Genomic DNA, 15605 nt, shown 5'->3' with positions numbered 1-15605 from the left:
GCACAATGCGGTTCACCAGGGTGAACGGGTGGCCTGGACCTTAGGACCCTCACTTTTGAATCAGATCTGCCCCTAACTGGCGATGTGGGACTGACTTCACTGATCAACTTCTCTGGGCCTCAGTTCCTTCATCTGTAAAACTGGCATTTCAACTCTAAAATTCTACAGACAAGGATTTACAGTCCCAACATTTTCTAAGTCTACCAAGTGCCTATACGGTTAATATTGGTGATCAGATCTTTATTAAAGTGAATTTTCTTTTCAATACAGAAAACTAAGTTAGATGACAGATTCCTGAATTGTACTGCTGTGGCAGGCCTTTGGGAGAGTGTTCCCAGGGGGCTATTTTGGTAAGTTGGTTATTTTTCAGTGCCTTACCAGCAATCAGTGTCCGGGTGTTGCATTTTAATAACAGTCTGAGGTAAGAGTCAAGTGGGGCTCTGCTCAGTAACTGACAGGCTGGATCCGGGGAAGCAACTGCTGCTGCCTAGATAGGGAACCCTTCTACAGGGGCAAATTGCCAGGAAAGAACGAGGACAGGATATTTTTTCCTCTTGAAAGGGGCACAAGTTTAATTTATTGAGGGTTCTGAGAAGAATCTGCGATGAGAAAAATACTTTAAACTTAAATTTAGTGGCTAATGTGAGAGGCCACCAATAGATCACAACACTTTAGTTTTGCAGTAAAAAGCTGAAACTACAAAATTTTATAATTACTAGTTGGTTAAAACAGATATTTTAAACGTGCAAAATGATTGCAAACTTCTCCTCCTTTATCTTCTAAGTCCAAGTTGTCTTGGGGATTTACTTCCTATAATTAAAGGTTGCAATTATACCATGTCAAACTCAAGTCCCTTCTTCAGTCTAGCAAAAACAGGGAAAACAAAGTTTGGGGACGGACTGAGAATGTGAGCCTGAAGGGGGAAAAAAGACATAAGCCTTTTAAAATTATAGTGGTTTCACTTTTAAATAAGAGCAGCTCCTCTCTCAAAAACCACTATCATAGATGTTTGTAACTAAATTCTTTTCTCCCACCCAAGGCATACATGTTGCCAAAAAATAGTCTGTACTAGTACAAGAGCCTATGGTGTTCTTCATCAAACCCGACTGATGATTATACGATCATTATAATGTAGCAGCTTCAGAGACAGTTTACTTTTTTTAGCTCATCATAAGAAAATTTTGTACAGATCAATCATCCACAGCAAATATATCAAAATATAACAACAAACAGCTTTTAAAAAAAAGTACCTATCAAAAAATATGAAATAGGCTACAAATCCTAGGCTATACCTAAATGAGTGAGCTTAGAAAAATAAACTTTTTAGGCAGGGCGCGGTGGCTCACGCTTGTAATCCCAGCACTTTGGGAGGCCGAGGCAGGCGGATCACGAGGTCAGGAGATCGAGACCACGGTGAAACCCCGTCTCTACTAAAAATACAAAAAATTAGCCGGGCGTGGTGGCGGGCGCCTGTAGTCCCAGCTACTCGGGAGGCTGAGGCAGGAGAATGGTGTGAACCCGGGAGGCGGAGCTTGCAGTGAGCCGAGATCGCACCACTGCACTCCAGCCTGGGCGACAGAGCAAGACTCCGTCTCAAAAAAAAAAAAAAAAAAAAAAAAAAAAAGAAAAATAAACTTTTAAAAGCAAGATGCTAACAACATATTATCCTAGCAAAACAAAATACCCTGCAAGTTACCGTATAGATCATGAATCAGGGGTTCTCATATTACAGCACACACATTTATCACCCGGGGAATTAAGAATGTCACAGTTTTATATCTGCTCTCAAAATTTCCCTACAAGTCACCTGCCACCCCGACTCTAGCTGCAGTGAGCTGAGGCCTGGTGGTCCAGGACTGGCACCAAGATTCTCAGCTCACGTTACCAGCATTTGATTGTCGGACTACCTGCTGTTTTTCCTGATATTTATACAGGATATTCATAAAATGTAAAGAAGCTATTATTTATGCAGACATCTAGAGAAAGAGTGAAGTTTTTTAAAAAATAAAAAAATACTTATTTCAAGCTTTAGCTGTGTTCTGCCCTGGAGTGCTTGAATTCCTCTGTGGTGATGGCATATGTATTCACAGGAAGATATTTACACGTGGTGCTCAGGATGAGTGAGCTCTTCAGATTTCAGGTGTTGGCATTCATTTTAAAATCTCAAGTTTTTAATTAAACGGAATGTTTTCCTCCTTTCCTTGATTCTCACTAGTTACACAAGTCAACAGATTTCCAGTAAATAACTTATACTATTTTGTATGTAGTAGAAGATAAAATATGTATGTTGTGGCAGTGAGGGGATGAGGGGAGAAATAACTGGAAAACTATTATAAATGCAAAGTTCCAGCCCAGCCTTCAGCATTTTGATTCAGTTGCTTAGTTTGGGACCCAGAAATCTGCATTTCTTTTTCTTTTTGAGATGGATTCTCACTCTGTCGCCCAGGCGGGAGTGCAGTGGCACTATCTTGGCGCACTGCAACCTCCGCCTCCCAGGTTCAAGCGATTATCTTGCCTCAGCCTCCTGAGTAGCTGGGACTACAGGCGCCCGCCACCACACCTGGCTAATTTTTTGTATTTTTAGTAGCGATGGGGTTTCACCATGTTAGCCAGGACGGTCTCGATCTCCTGACCTTGTGATCTGCCCGCCTCGGCCTCCCAAAGTGCTGGGATTACAGGCGTGAGCCACTGCGCCCGGCTGAAATCTGCATTTCTACAAATACCTAGGTGATCTTCATGCAAGCCATCCTGTTTTATAAAAACACCCTTACTTCTTCCTGAAGCATTTTCAGCTGCACTGATCTGTCACTGAGATTTACATCAATACAACAAAGGCCAAGGCAGAGGGAAGGGTAAAGGTCAAACAAGATGAACCATGAATGAAAATACTGTGGATGCTGGGTGACAGGAACACAAAGGTCCACTATACCACTTCACTCTACTTCTCTGTATGTTTGAAATTTTCCATAATAAAAAGAAAAAAAAAAAGCAAAGGAAAGCAAAACTCAGTAAACAGATCAAAGTAAGTCTACAGCCCCATGCTCTTCAAGAGACTTGCCAGTAGAAATTTCATCTGAACTTTTACCAGTTCAAGGAGTTGCCTATAATCCCTTTCAGCAATTCCAACTCTGAAAGACCCCCCAAAATAATCCTCTCTAACTAAATTCTTAAGCCAAAGAGGTTTCGTTCATATTCTCAGAGATTAAGCTGCTCTTGGAGGAGGTAAATCGAATCTATTTTTCATATATCTATTACTCTAAAAAGAAAAATAAGATTCTGCCAATATCATTATAATGCAGTTAGTACCACAAACATGGTATTTAGAATGTTTATGGTGGTATTTAATAGTTTAAGTGACAGGGAGAAAACATGGACAGAGTCCTTCCAGCTCATCTGTCTCTAAGAGGTCCCAAAGTTGCTCTCTCCTCCCCTCCCCACAACCCCAAAGATTAGGTACAGGAAGCAGGGGACCAAAAATCTATTAAAAATGCCCAGAAGCAATGAGCAAACCCAGCACCCAGATCTTGTTCTGTTTTTTGTTTTTTTTTTTTTTTCTTTTGACACAGTCTCACTCTGTCACCCAGGCTGGAGTGCAGTGGTCCGATCTCGGCTCCTTGCAACTTCCATCTGCGGGGTTCAAGTGATTCTCCTGCCTCAACCTCCCGAGTAGCTGGGATTACTGGCGTGCACCACCACACCTGGCTAATTTTTGTATCGTTAGTAGAGACGAGGTTTCACCATGTTGGTCAGGCTAGTCTCGAACTCCTGACCTCAAGTGATGCGCCCACCTCGGCCTCCCAAAGTGCTGGGATTACAGGCATGAGCCACTGCGCCTGGCCCAGATCTTGGTTTCTCATATCACTCTCCAATCAGGGGAACCAGAGCTCCTTGAAGAAAAGGCTGATTCTAGGACTGGGGCAGGGAATATACAAGATGAACCTGTAGCTTCTTGAAACGCCAGAAAATAAGCAAATACTTAAAAAAAAAAAATGAGGATATGTCAGTGGGGCACCCAGGAGCTAACTGAAAGAGCTCCCGATGGCCAAAGCTGGAACAACGTAAAAACAAATAAACAACACTGTGGAATCAACTCGAAGTATAAAATAAATATCCATGCATTCACACTGACATAAGTAAATGCTTGAATAAAGAAATAAACAGAGGATCACTTGGGCCCAGGAGTTCAAGGCTGCAGTGAGTCATGACTGTGCTACTGCACTCCAGTTTGGACTACAGAGCAAGACCTGTCAAGGAAAGGGAAGGGGAAGAGGAAGAAAAAAAGAAAAGAAGAGAATAGGCAAGTCTTCTAAACAGAACTCCAAAGAATGTCTACAGACACTTCCTTGCAAAGAGGTAGAGCATAGCTTGCCACTCATTAAGTGTTGACCCTGCACTCGTACACCATGGGGAGGGGAGGACAGAGTAACTTCACAGGGTGAAAGTCGACAAACACTACTCAGCCAGGTGATCAGGTGACAAGTCATGTTGTGTGCACATGCCCTTGATGTGATATGATGAGAATGGCACTTTAACTCTGTGGTCTTCCTCCCAAAAACCCACACCCCCAGTCTAACCGTGACAAAAACATCAGACAAATCCCAGTTGAGGGACATTCTACAAAATATCTGACCAGTACTCCTCAAAGGTGTCCAGGTCACTCTAAACAAGGAATGGACTGGGGGAGCCCAAGGGGCATAACTACTAAATGTAATGTGGTTTCCTGGAAGAGAAAAGAAGACACTAGAGAAATGCTAAAGAAACTGAATAAGCTGTGGACTTATTTAATAGCAATATATTAATACTGGTTCCTTAGTTGTGACAAATGTACTACATTAATGTAGGATGTTAACAACAGGGACTGGGGAAAAGATACACAGGAACACTCTACTATCTCTGCAATATTTCTGTAAATCTAAAATTGTTCTAAAAGAAAAAGGTTTTAATAAAAAAAAAAACTATAAATGGCCTCATTCCAGGTGAAGGTCTGTGGCTGCATGGAAAGTCAAGTCCACAAGAGAATGAGAGGCTCCAGCTGATACCCTCTCCTTCACACACACACAAACACACGCACACAAACACACACATGTGCACAAACACACACGCACATGCACACACACACACACTGGGGTACTGGTTTGGAGAACTTAGTTCTCTAGTATCATATTCATCATCCTCAGTTACAAATGCTGACAGAGCATCTACAACCTGTGACATACCATCCAAACATCAATCCCAAAAATGTGCTATCCCAAGGACATAAGACACGGTTCTTGCAAACTAAGTAAAGAGACAGGACTTAAACAATGATGTAGGCCGGACACTGTGGCTGACACCTATAATCCCAACACCGTGGGAGGCCGAGGCCAGAGGACTGCCTGAGGCCAGGAGTTTGAGACCAGCCTAGGCAACATGGCAACTTTACTTTTGTAGACCATCTCCACAAAAAGTAAAAATTGGCCAAGCATGGTTGCATGCGCCTATAGTCCCAGCTACTCAGGAGCTGAGGTGGGAGGACTGCTTGAGCCTAGGAGTTCAGGGATGCAGTAAGCCATAACAGTTCCTCTGCACTCCAGCCTCGGCAACAGAGCAAGACTGTCTCTTAAACAAACAAACAAAAAACCAATGATATGAAGATATAAAGTAGTATTTGGTATTTGTTAAGTGCAAGTAGTAGACTGGTATGATGAAACCAAACCTTTCTTTTTCTGCTTTTTTTGAGATGGAGTCTTGCTCTGTCACCACCAGGCCTGGGCACAGTGGTGCGATCTCAGCTAACTGCAACCTCCGCCTCCCAGGTTCAACCTCAGCCTCCTGAGTAGCTGGGACTACAAGTGCCCGCCACCACGCCCAGCTAACTTTTTAGTAGAGATGGGGTTTCGCCATGTTGGCCAGGATAGTCTCAATCTCTTGACCTCGTGATCTGCCCGCCTCGGCCTCCCAAAGTGCTGAGATTACAGGCGTGAGCCACTGCACCCAGCCCGAAACCAAACCTTTCTTGATTTCAGCCAGCAGTAATTTCTCTCTCCTCTCTCCCTCCCTCCCTTCCTTCCTTCCTCTTTCTTTTTTTCTTCTCTTTCTTTCTCTCTTTCTGTCTTCTTTCTTTCTCTCTTTCTTTGAGTCTTGCTCTGTCGCCCAGGCTGGTGTGCAATGGCATGATCTCGGCTCACTGCAACCTCCGCCTCCTGGGTTCAAGCGATTCTCCTGCCTCAGCCTCCTTAGTAGCTGGGACTTAGGAGTGTGCCACCATATCCAGCTAATTTTTGTATTTTTCGTATAGACGGGGTTTCTCCATGTTGTCCAGGCTGGTCTTGAACTCCTGACCTCATGTGATCCACCCACCTCGACCTCCCACCGTGCTGGGATTACAGGCATGAGCCACTGTACCCAGGCAGTACATTTTATGTTCTTTCCATCCCATATCACTTATAAATCAAAAAATGTTAGTGTACCACACATTCTATACCTTAAAACGTCACATAAGTTAACTTTTTAAGAGGATGAAATGAGAATAAACATCAGTTCCAATGTTTTCATCTAGCACCCCATGAAACATCTTGCTCCACAGGTATACACTCTCAAGTTCACCAGGGGAAGGAATCTCTAAGGGCTGGGCCAGGATCAATAACTCAGTAGGGAAGGTGGGTCCGCAAAGAGGTTTTTAAAAAATAAAAAGATGGCAGCACTTACAAAAGCAGGAAAAGAGGCAACTGCAAACAGGGAGAATATATGGAGAGCCAGAAGATAGGAACTTGCACGGAATATTTTGCAAGCGATAGGCAGATCAAGTTAGCTCTGAAGAAAGTGCTGTGGAGGATGGAGGCAGGAACAACAACAGATGCACTGCAGCAGACATCCCGATGCAACGGTCTCCCTTCACCAGATGCAGGGAGCCAGGGGCTACTTTAGCCATAGCACGTGGTCCTGCACACCTAATTTGACCTGATGGTAACTCAAGCCTTTTAAAATATTAAAACTACCCAGGTGCAGTGGCTTATGCCTGTAATCCCAGCACTTTGGGAGGCTGAGGCGGGAGGATCACTTGAGTCCAGGAGTTTGAGACCAGCCTGGGCAATATAGTGAGATCCCATCTCTATAGAAAAAAAATGTTTTACCTCAGTCAGGCATGGTGGTGTGCACCTGTAGTCCCAGCTATTCAGGAGGCTGAGGTGGGAGGATCGTTTTAGCCCAAGAAGTTGAGACTGCAGTGAATATGACTGCACCACTGCATTCCAGCCTGAGTGACAGAACAAGACCCTGTCTCTAAAAAAAAAAAAAAAAACTTTAAAAAAACACATACAATAAAATGCAAAACCTACCAAATTGTCAAAAATTAAACAGAAGGTTTACCACCACCACCCCCTCCTACCAAACGCCCAGGTGGGCAGATGAGTACAGAGTCACTCTTTTGTGGTTGGGGAAGGAAAAAAAGGCAGAGAAAATGAAAGATACTGATCAACGTTGTGGCTGAGGGCATCTGAGACATCTGGAATAAATAGTGCTCACTTTTCCCACCTGAATCACAATACAATAAATGAGATTTGGAATCACTGCACTGAGCTAACTTTTGCAAAAAAAAAAAAAAAAAAAAAAATTTAATAATGAGGTTACTTTTCTGATATGCCTGCTCTTTGTGACAAACAATTGTAATGCTGAGGCAGGGCTCCAAATTAGCCACTTGCTGCAATTTTAAAAGACATCAATCCAATATTTTGCTCTGCAGACACATTAATTTTACCATACTTCCCCAGTTTTCTGCAACAGTATCTTCATACAAAGATTCAAAGAAAAGCTGATAATGGAATCTAAAAACCCTAGAGGGAGCAGTCTTTCTAGATCAGAGATGGTTGTCCAGCATCTCCTCCGAGAATATTCCTTCCCTCATTTTAGTAAATACAAAGTTTTAAAACAGTAATAAAGCACAGCTAGTCAACTATAAAAGCACATGATTTTAAATGAGAAAGGGCTGGGTGCGGTGGCTCATACCTATAATCCTACCACTTTTGGAGACTGAGGCAGGAGGATAACTTGAGGCCAGGAATTTGAGACCAGCCTGGGCAACACAGTGAGACCCCAACTGTATTAGTCCATTCTCACAGTGCTATAAAGAACCACTCAAGACTGGGTAATTTATCAAGGAAAGAGGTTTAATTGACTCACAGTTCCACATGGCTGGGGAGGCCTCAGGAAACTTATAAACACGGCAAAGTGGAAGCAAACATGTCCTTCTTCACATGGCAGCAGGAGAGAGAAGTGCCAAGCAAAGGGGGAAAAGTCCCTTATAAAACCATCAGATTTTGTGAGAACTCACTCACTATCACAAGAATAGCATGGGGGTAACCACCCCCATAATTCAACTATCTTCCACCGGGTCCCTCACACGACACATGGGATTACCGGAACTACAATTCAAGATAAGAACTGGGTGAGGAAACAGCCAAACCATATCACCATCTCTACAAAAAAATAAAGTGGGCATGGTGGCACACACCTGTAGTCACACACCTACAGGTAAGTGTGTGTAGGTGACACACACCTACTCAGGAGGCTGAGGCAGGAGGACTGCTTGAGCCCGGGAGTTTGAGGCTACAGTGAGCTATGATTGCACCACTGCACTCCAGCCTGGGTGACAGAGCAAGACTGTTTTTCCCCGAAGTCTCTTTCTTCTGTTCTGCAGTGGGGAGCTGAGGTTGTGCTACCTCAGTTCTCATCTCTTCACCAGCAAAAACTCCACAACTATTTTGTCTTTTCTTTTTTCAAAGCCCTCTTCTCACTTCCCTCACCCTTGTAGTGGGCCTAGATTTGGCAGTTCACAAAGAATCAGGATCACGATCATAATTATAACCCCAGCTGGCCTTACGTGTCCTAATCAAGGACTGGGCACCGTACCCGCCTCACACCAGCACTGTCCCACAGAACCTTTTTCCATAATGGGAAGTTCTCTTCTGTGCTGTCCAATGCTGTAGCCACCAGCCACCCGTAGTTATCAAGCCCTTAATTGGTGGCCAGTGCCACTGAAGAACTGAAGCTTTCGTTCTAAAACATTTACATTTAAGCAGCCACAGGGAGCTAGTGGCTATTGTACTAGACGACACAGGCTTGGACCTTCACAAGACTGTAACTGTTCTCCCCGTTTTACAGATAAACCAAGTCTTGCCTGGTGCAGTGACTCATGCCTATAACCCCAGCACTTTGGGAGGCTGAAATGGGAGGATCTCTTGAGACCAGGAGTTGGAGGTTGCAGTGAGCTATGATCGCACCACTGCACTCTAGCCTGGGCAGCAGAGCAAGGTCCTGTCTCTTAAAAAAAGGAAAAATGAGAGGGAGAAAGAAAAACGTCAGTCACATTCATCTCTCCGGTTTCTAAGAGAAAGCATCAGCTCTGGGCTTGTTCCACTACAACCTGGGTTAATCTGGGATGCCTCATGACAATACACAATTGTGTTTAAGATCAAGAAAAACTTTCAAATGCTCATGATTCCTTTAAATAAATTAAAACCAGCAACTGTTCACATGCAAGAGCTTTAGTCATCTTCCACTTTAAAAACAGGTTTATTACATAAAAGCAGACTAACCCAGATGATCCTAAAAATTTCCAGCATAGTTCTCCAACACTACGAATTTCAAGTAGTAACAATACCAGCTTAGACTTAAATAAACCAGATTTCTTTCTAAAGCATCTCTATCCACCATAAAAAAGTTATTTTGAGCAACAAAGATTTCTTAAATCCAGTAAATTCTAGACATGCCATGTTAAGCAGCTACCACTTTGAGCTCCTGCTTTGAAGCCATACCACCTACCATTAGTCAATTTGATGATAACCAAATTTACAAAGAAATCTGAAACAATGAAGCAATCTAGTATGAGAGGGTATACCACTGTGCCCCCCACAACCCTTTGGGTAAATATTGTCATCACCACCCTTTTTAATGATGGAGTTCTAAGCCCAGAGGTCGAGTAACTGACCCAGGGTCCCTAAGCTATTCCAGTGGCAGCCAAGGCTTCACACTCAGATCTCACTACAAAGCCCAAGCTCTTCCTACAACACTGTGTTCCAGCTAGGATTGGTTCATGAATTTTACTCTCAATTAAATGAAAAAGTTGGATTATTTCTATATGTCCATTTACAAGAACTTTTTTGAGGACTCATTTGTTTACTGTTTCAGAACCCTGGACGTCCCTTATTTACATGACAGTGTCTTTTTAAAATTATATCTACAGCTGTATCTAAGTGACACAATACACAGGGGCCAGAGAGGGCCCAAGGACTCTAAATTTTTAAGAGAATTTGCAGGAACACTCAGCACACTGATTATCAGCAAAACTGTAAGGATTTGATGACTTCAGTGCTAATCAGCTACAAAACTGCTGGACAGACTTCCTATTACTGTTCAAATGAGCATATTTAGTTAACCCCAAAATATCACCAAGTAAAAGTAATTACAGCAATCCCCACCAAAATCAAATTTCAAGACTTACAGCTATAAATCCTAAAATAATTTGCATAGAAAGCCTGCTGAAAATAATTTTCTCAGAGGCTGTTAAACACAGTAATTCATACTTTAGAAAACATTTCCTTTACTTTAGAAATCTTTTTCAAAATACAAGTCTGTTTGTTTAATCTAAAACGAGAGGCTCGGTTTCACAAGCTGCCGTTTAATCAGTAGCTGAGTCCCACTGGCTTCACGGGCTTCCGTGAGGTCCTTTATCTGGAGCTGCTAAAAGCTTCCTCTGTACTCTGTGACCTAATATGCTGCAGAACAATAGAACTGGGTTTCCTTGTCTCACCACTATCCTAATATTAACAAGAAAGTGTGAGCTTAGAGAAATTCGTTCACATATACAAGATCTTTCTTTATCTCTAGTCCCCATTGATGATGTGAATCCTGAGAATCTTGGAAAAGGCGCATCCATGTGTTCTAAGAGCAGAATGATCTGATAACTATGATCTGGGGAAAAGAACTGAACTGTAATCTTAGTTTGGCAATTTAACTGGGTGTGAAAACAGTGAACTTTCTCCCTTTACATAAAAGCTTCCTAGAGAGGACCAGCAAGTCTTAGTCTACATAACAACAAGGGCCCTTAGAGAAACACAGATTCTCAGGAAAAGAGGCTCCTAGACGGGGTGGGGGTGGGGGGCATAAGGGCATCCCAGCTCAAAGAAGAGGCCCAAAATAAAGTTCAACCAAGAAATGCCTTCTTGCCTGATGGGCAAGTGCAATCTATATATTTACATAGCGTTATTATGACTGAAAAAATATCTTTTTCAGCTTCTGAGCCTAGCAATGAATCTAGATGATGAAGACATCATAGATAAACGATCTTCAGTTTAAAAGCTGAATTTCAGTTAACTGCATGCTTTCTCTAAGGCACCATTAAACTGGATAGGCTGATCAGGCTTCAAGCAGAAAGAAGAATAAGGAGGCGAAGGACTCTATGAAATGGGTCTATCCTTATTTGAAAGTGTCTAGCTCTATCATCACAAGGAGTGCAGGTTCCTGGATCACCAGAAGCTTTAGCTATGTTTTTGGCGTGTAACTGCTCTTTTATCTACCATACATGGTCAAGCAGGATTCCTCTTTTTTAACCAGCAAGCTCACTAGTCAGGATTAGCTCAAAGGTTTTTTTTTTAAATCTTGGTCTAATATATCTTGGTCAAGAACCCACCTCAGTTAACGAGGATCAATAAACTCTTTGGAGGGAGAGACAAGCCCCTCAATCTACATCTGACTGTGCATCTTTCTTTCTTTCTTTCTTTGAGATGGAGTCTCACTCTGTTGCCCAGGCTATGATGCAGTGGCACAATCTCGGCTCACTGTAAGCTCCGCTCCCTGGGTGCAAGCAATTTTCCTGCCTCAGCCTCCCAAATAGTTGGGATTACAGGCTCCCACCACCACGCACGGCTAATTTTTGTATTTTTAGTAGAGAGGGAGTTTCACCATGTTGGTCAGGCTGGTCTCAAACTCCTGACCTCAAGCAATCCACCCACCTGGGCCTCCCAAAGTGCTGAGATTACAGGCATGATCCACTGCTCCCGGCCTGACTGTTCATCTTTTCCAGACTTTAACCCTAGGTACCCATTATTCATATGCAACACATCAAAACATATACACCTATCCTACAAAGATCAGAATATGAAAGGAAAATCTGCACCAAAAGCTGCTACAAATTACCAAATATTTCCTATGCTTTATGTATGTCAAGATTTGATATCTCTATTTACAGATTAACTTTTCTGATTGCTTTGTTCTACAACACCCCAACAAAACTGTTTTTTATAATTCATGACACCATAAAATTGTAAAAGAATGGAATAAAAACCCTGTAAGAAGTGTACAGGTGGCCAGGTGCGATGGCTCACGCCTGTAATCCCAGCACTTTGGGAGGCCGAGGCGGGTGAATCACGAGGTCAGGAGTTCAAGACCAGCCTGGCCAAGATGATGAAACCTGTCTCTACTAAAAATACAAAAATTAGCCGGGCATGGTGACAGGGGCCTGTAGTCCCAGCTACACAGGAGGCTGAGGCAGAGAATTGCTTGAACCCAGGAGGTGGGGGTTGCAGTCAGCCGATATCGCGCCGATGATGCACTCCAGCCTGGGTGACAGGCAAGACTCTGTCTCAAAAAAAAAAAAAAAAAAAAAAGTGTACAGGCAGACATAGGTTCCTATAAAGAATCGATACTTCAAAATATATAAAAATCCAATTAAGTGTAAAGTCATCTGGAAACTTCTTGAATCCCCATCATATAAATACTCTTTACCTACTACCCTACATTAGTGCTAACTTTCAATATCAATATCTTTAAATATCAACATCACCATCCTTCCACATAATCTTTCATTATTTCCCAGGTACTTTCTGTGACTCTTACCGGGGTTGCCTATACATATCTGATAACATTTACTCTTCTTATCTATCAGATCAGAAAACAGAATTCACCTCACAAGTATTTGATCTAAGGCAGTAACAGAAATTTAGTGCTACATTATACGGTACAATGAGGACATTTAACGTTCAACTAAAGGGCACTCAATGACAAACCCTGATGTAGCTCTGGAAGCAATTACATGTAGCTTGCATCGTAGATTTGTTTGAAAAATATGTCTTTACTGGAGACAGTACATCCACATTCTGTACCCAATTAACATTATTCCAAAATAACTCTTGACCTCAAGAGTATTCCAAAACAGTTATAAGACTTAAAAAAAAACATCATACAACTAGGGATATCTAAGACCTGGGTTTGGGGCTCTGCCTACAATGAAGCTGTGTCACCTTGGGTAGGTCATTTGACCCAACATCCCCAGTATCTCTTACTACGTAACGAAGAAATTAGTCTAAATTTTCTTTAAGGTCTCTTCTAACTCTAACATTCTATAAATGTATGGAATTTCAATCTTTCCCCATTTCAAAGGTAATGGCGGCAGGCAATAATGCCAAGTTAGCCTAGATTTTTTTTCCTTTTTAGAAAAATGACCCAACTTGGGATGTTTTCTTGGGTTGAAGTTTTATTTAGGAAAATAAACCCCAAATAAAAACGATGTTGAGAAAATGGAGGGGGGGGGAGGAAAGAAAATCATACACTGACGTTAGCTAAAATAGAAACTTCCATCACCCTTAAGCCAGTTTGTCAATAGTTATTCAACGCCTGCTACTCTAATCACTGGCTTCCTAAAATAGAAATATTTATAGTTGTTTCCTTCTCATCCCCGGAGATACATTCCGAATAAAAAGCACAGCGTCTAAAATCAATTTACAACTTCAGAATAAGTTGCAGGGAGCGAAACAAACTCCGCACAGCTCGCCAAGTCATTTGCATTTAAGTATGATTAGGGCTAAGAAACGGTTCTTATGAGATGCGAGAAAAAAGCACAAGAGGCAGGTGACATCTGGAAAGGGAAGCTGAACTGCCAGGAAGCGATATAAGCTGAGGATCTTAAGGCAACAGGTCCAGGGCCGGTACCGCAGCCTATCCCGGGAGGGGTCGGTGGCTGCCACCTCGCCCGCCGCCCTCCCCAGCCCCAACGACGTCGCCTCGCCCCCGCCCCCCCATCCCACGCCCCTGCGGCAGAAATCTCCCTAATCACTCGCCTCCCTTCCCGCCCCCGGCAGGCCCTCCGATCCCTTGGCGCCGAGGCCGGCCCAGCCCTGCTGCCCCCTCCCCTACACGCCGAAGACCCCGCAGCCCAGTCCCCGCCGCGGGCCCGCTCACCTGCACCTGTTTGCGGAAGTGGCGCGGCCCCAGCACTACCGGCGATCAGGAGGACCAGCAGCAGCAGCAGCAGCCTCCGCCGCAACGCCGGCGGCCCCGGCATCTCGCCCACGGCGCGGCTCCGGGGCCGGCTCTCGAGTCGCCTTCCGTCCGTCCGTCCGTTCGCCCGTCAGTCGGTCCTGCCTCCCTCCTCAGCGGCACCCGCGCCGGCTGCTCCCGAGCACACGTTGCTTCTGCCAAACCTCGGTCCGGCTCCCGGTCCGCACCTGCCGCTCCAGTCGCAGAAACACCATCCTTCCTGCCCGCCTGCGCCGCCGCCGCCGCCGCCGCCTCTCAACAGCAGCAACGGCAGCAGCCCTGCGGAGCGGCAGGCCCTGGCAGCCGCGCTCCCGCCGCCATGATGGGCTGCGTCATGTGACGTAGCGCGGGGGCGGGACGTCGTGATGGACAGGGCGGCCAGCCACTCGTCAGTCCACACCAGCCCAGGAGGCCCCGCCCATCATCCTGAAGGAGTGAGCGGTGGCGGCCGGTGCGCCCCCTGCAGACGGAGGAGTGCGTGGGCAGCAGGTAACACCAACAATTATTTTAAATCGAAAAATACAGGAAAATGTAAAGAAGACCATGACAATCATCCTGATATTTTTTCTCGGTGTTTTATAACATGCAAAAATAGGCCTGTCTTGTCTTCTGCCTTTTTTTTTTTTTACTTGTCAGAGCTGTTTTAGGCTCTTCTCCTTAAGTTGACCTACACATCCTCTCAGCCATCAAACAGCTTTGGGCTTTTCACTTGAATTGATCAAGAAGAGAATGCCTCTCTCGGCATCACCCACTGACTCACCTCCTGAGCTCAAGCTGTTGCCTCTTGTCCATCTGGCAGACACTCCTCCTTTCATCTGTCGAGACTCACCTGACATATGACTTCATCCATGACTCTCTAAGAGAAATGACTGTCATCTCCTTAGTGCCCCGCCCTGGCCCTGTATGGACTGCTATCCCAGCTGCAGTGTCCTATTGACCCGTGACTGTAAGCTCCCTGAGGACAGCAACTGTGTCTGATTCAGCTGGTGGGAAATCCCTGGTGCAGGACCTGGGTCGGAGCAGGTGTTCTCTAAAGCAGTGGTGCATGGCCCTGGTCCCTGCACCAGGGCAGAGCAGCGGTGACCTTCTCCCCACCAAGAGGTGAGGTGAGAACACAGTCCTTCAGAGAGGATAGAGAAAGCACTCTCCAGACACAAGTAATATAGTGGTCAGAGGCATGAGGGTTGGGAAAATGCCAAGCTTTACTGGAGAGGAGCTTTGGTTCAGTGTGTGCATGAGAGGAGCTGATTTCAATCTTATCAGATGAGACTTTGCCACCTGGCAACAGGGTAACCTCCCCAATTCTCCAAACTCCC

General features: G+C 44.3%; 1 protein-coding gene across 1 annotated transcript in view; it reads right to left on the bottom strand.

The window, feature by feature from the left end:
• Positions 1 to 14635, bottom strand: part of LMTK2 (lemur tyrosine kinase 2) — a 102344-nt gene extending 87709 nt beyond the window's left edge. The window contains exon 1 of the mRNA XM_030795557.1: positions 14212 to 14635. Coding sequence (XP_030651417.1) covers positions 14212 to 14314 — 103 coding nt within the window. The 5' untranslated portion in view covers positions 14315 to 14635. The remainder of the gene's footprint in view (positions 1 to 14211) is intronic.
• Positions 14636 to 15605: the final 970 nt, after the last annotated feature.

Source organism: Nomascus leucogenys, chromosome 17 (genome assembly GCF_006542625.1).
Source record: "Nomascus leucogenys isolate Asia chromosome 17, Asia_NLE_v1, whole genome shotgun sequence".
NCBI classification, from domain to species: Eukaryota; Metazoa; Chordata; class Mammalia; order Primates; family Hylobatidae; genus Nomascus; species Nomascus leucogenys.
This window is presented reverse-complemented; position numbering and strand designations above follow the sequence as displayed.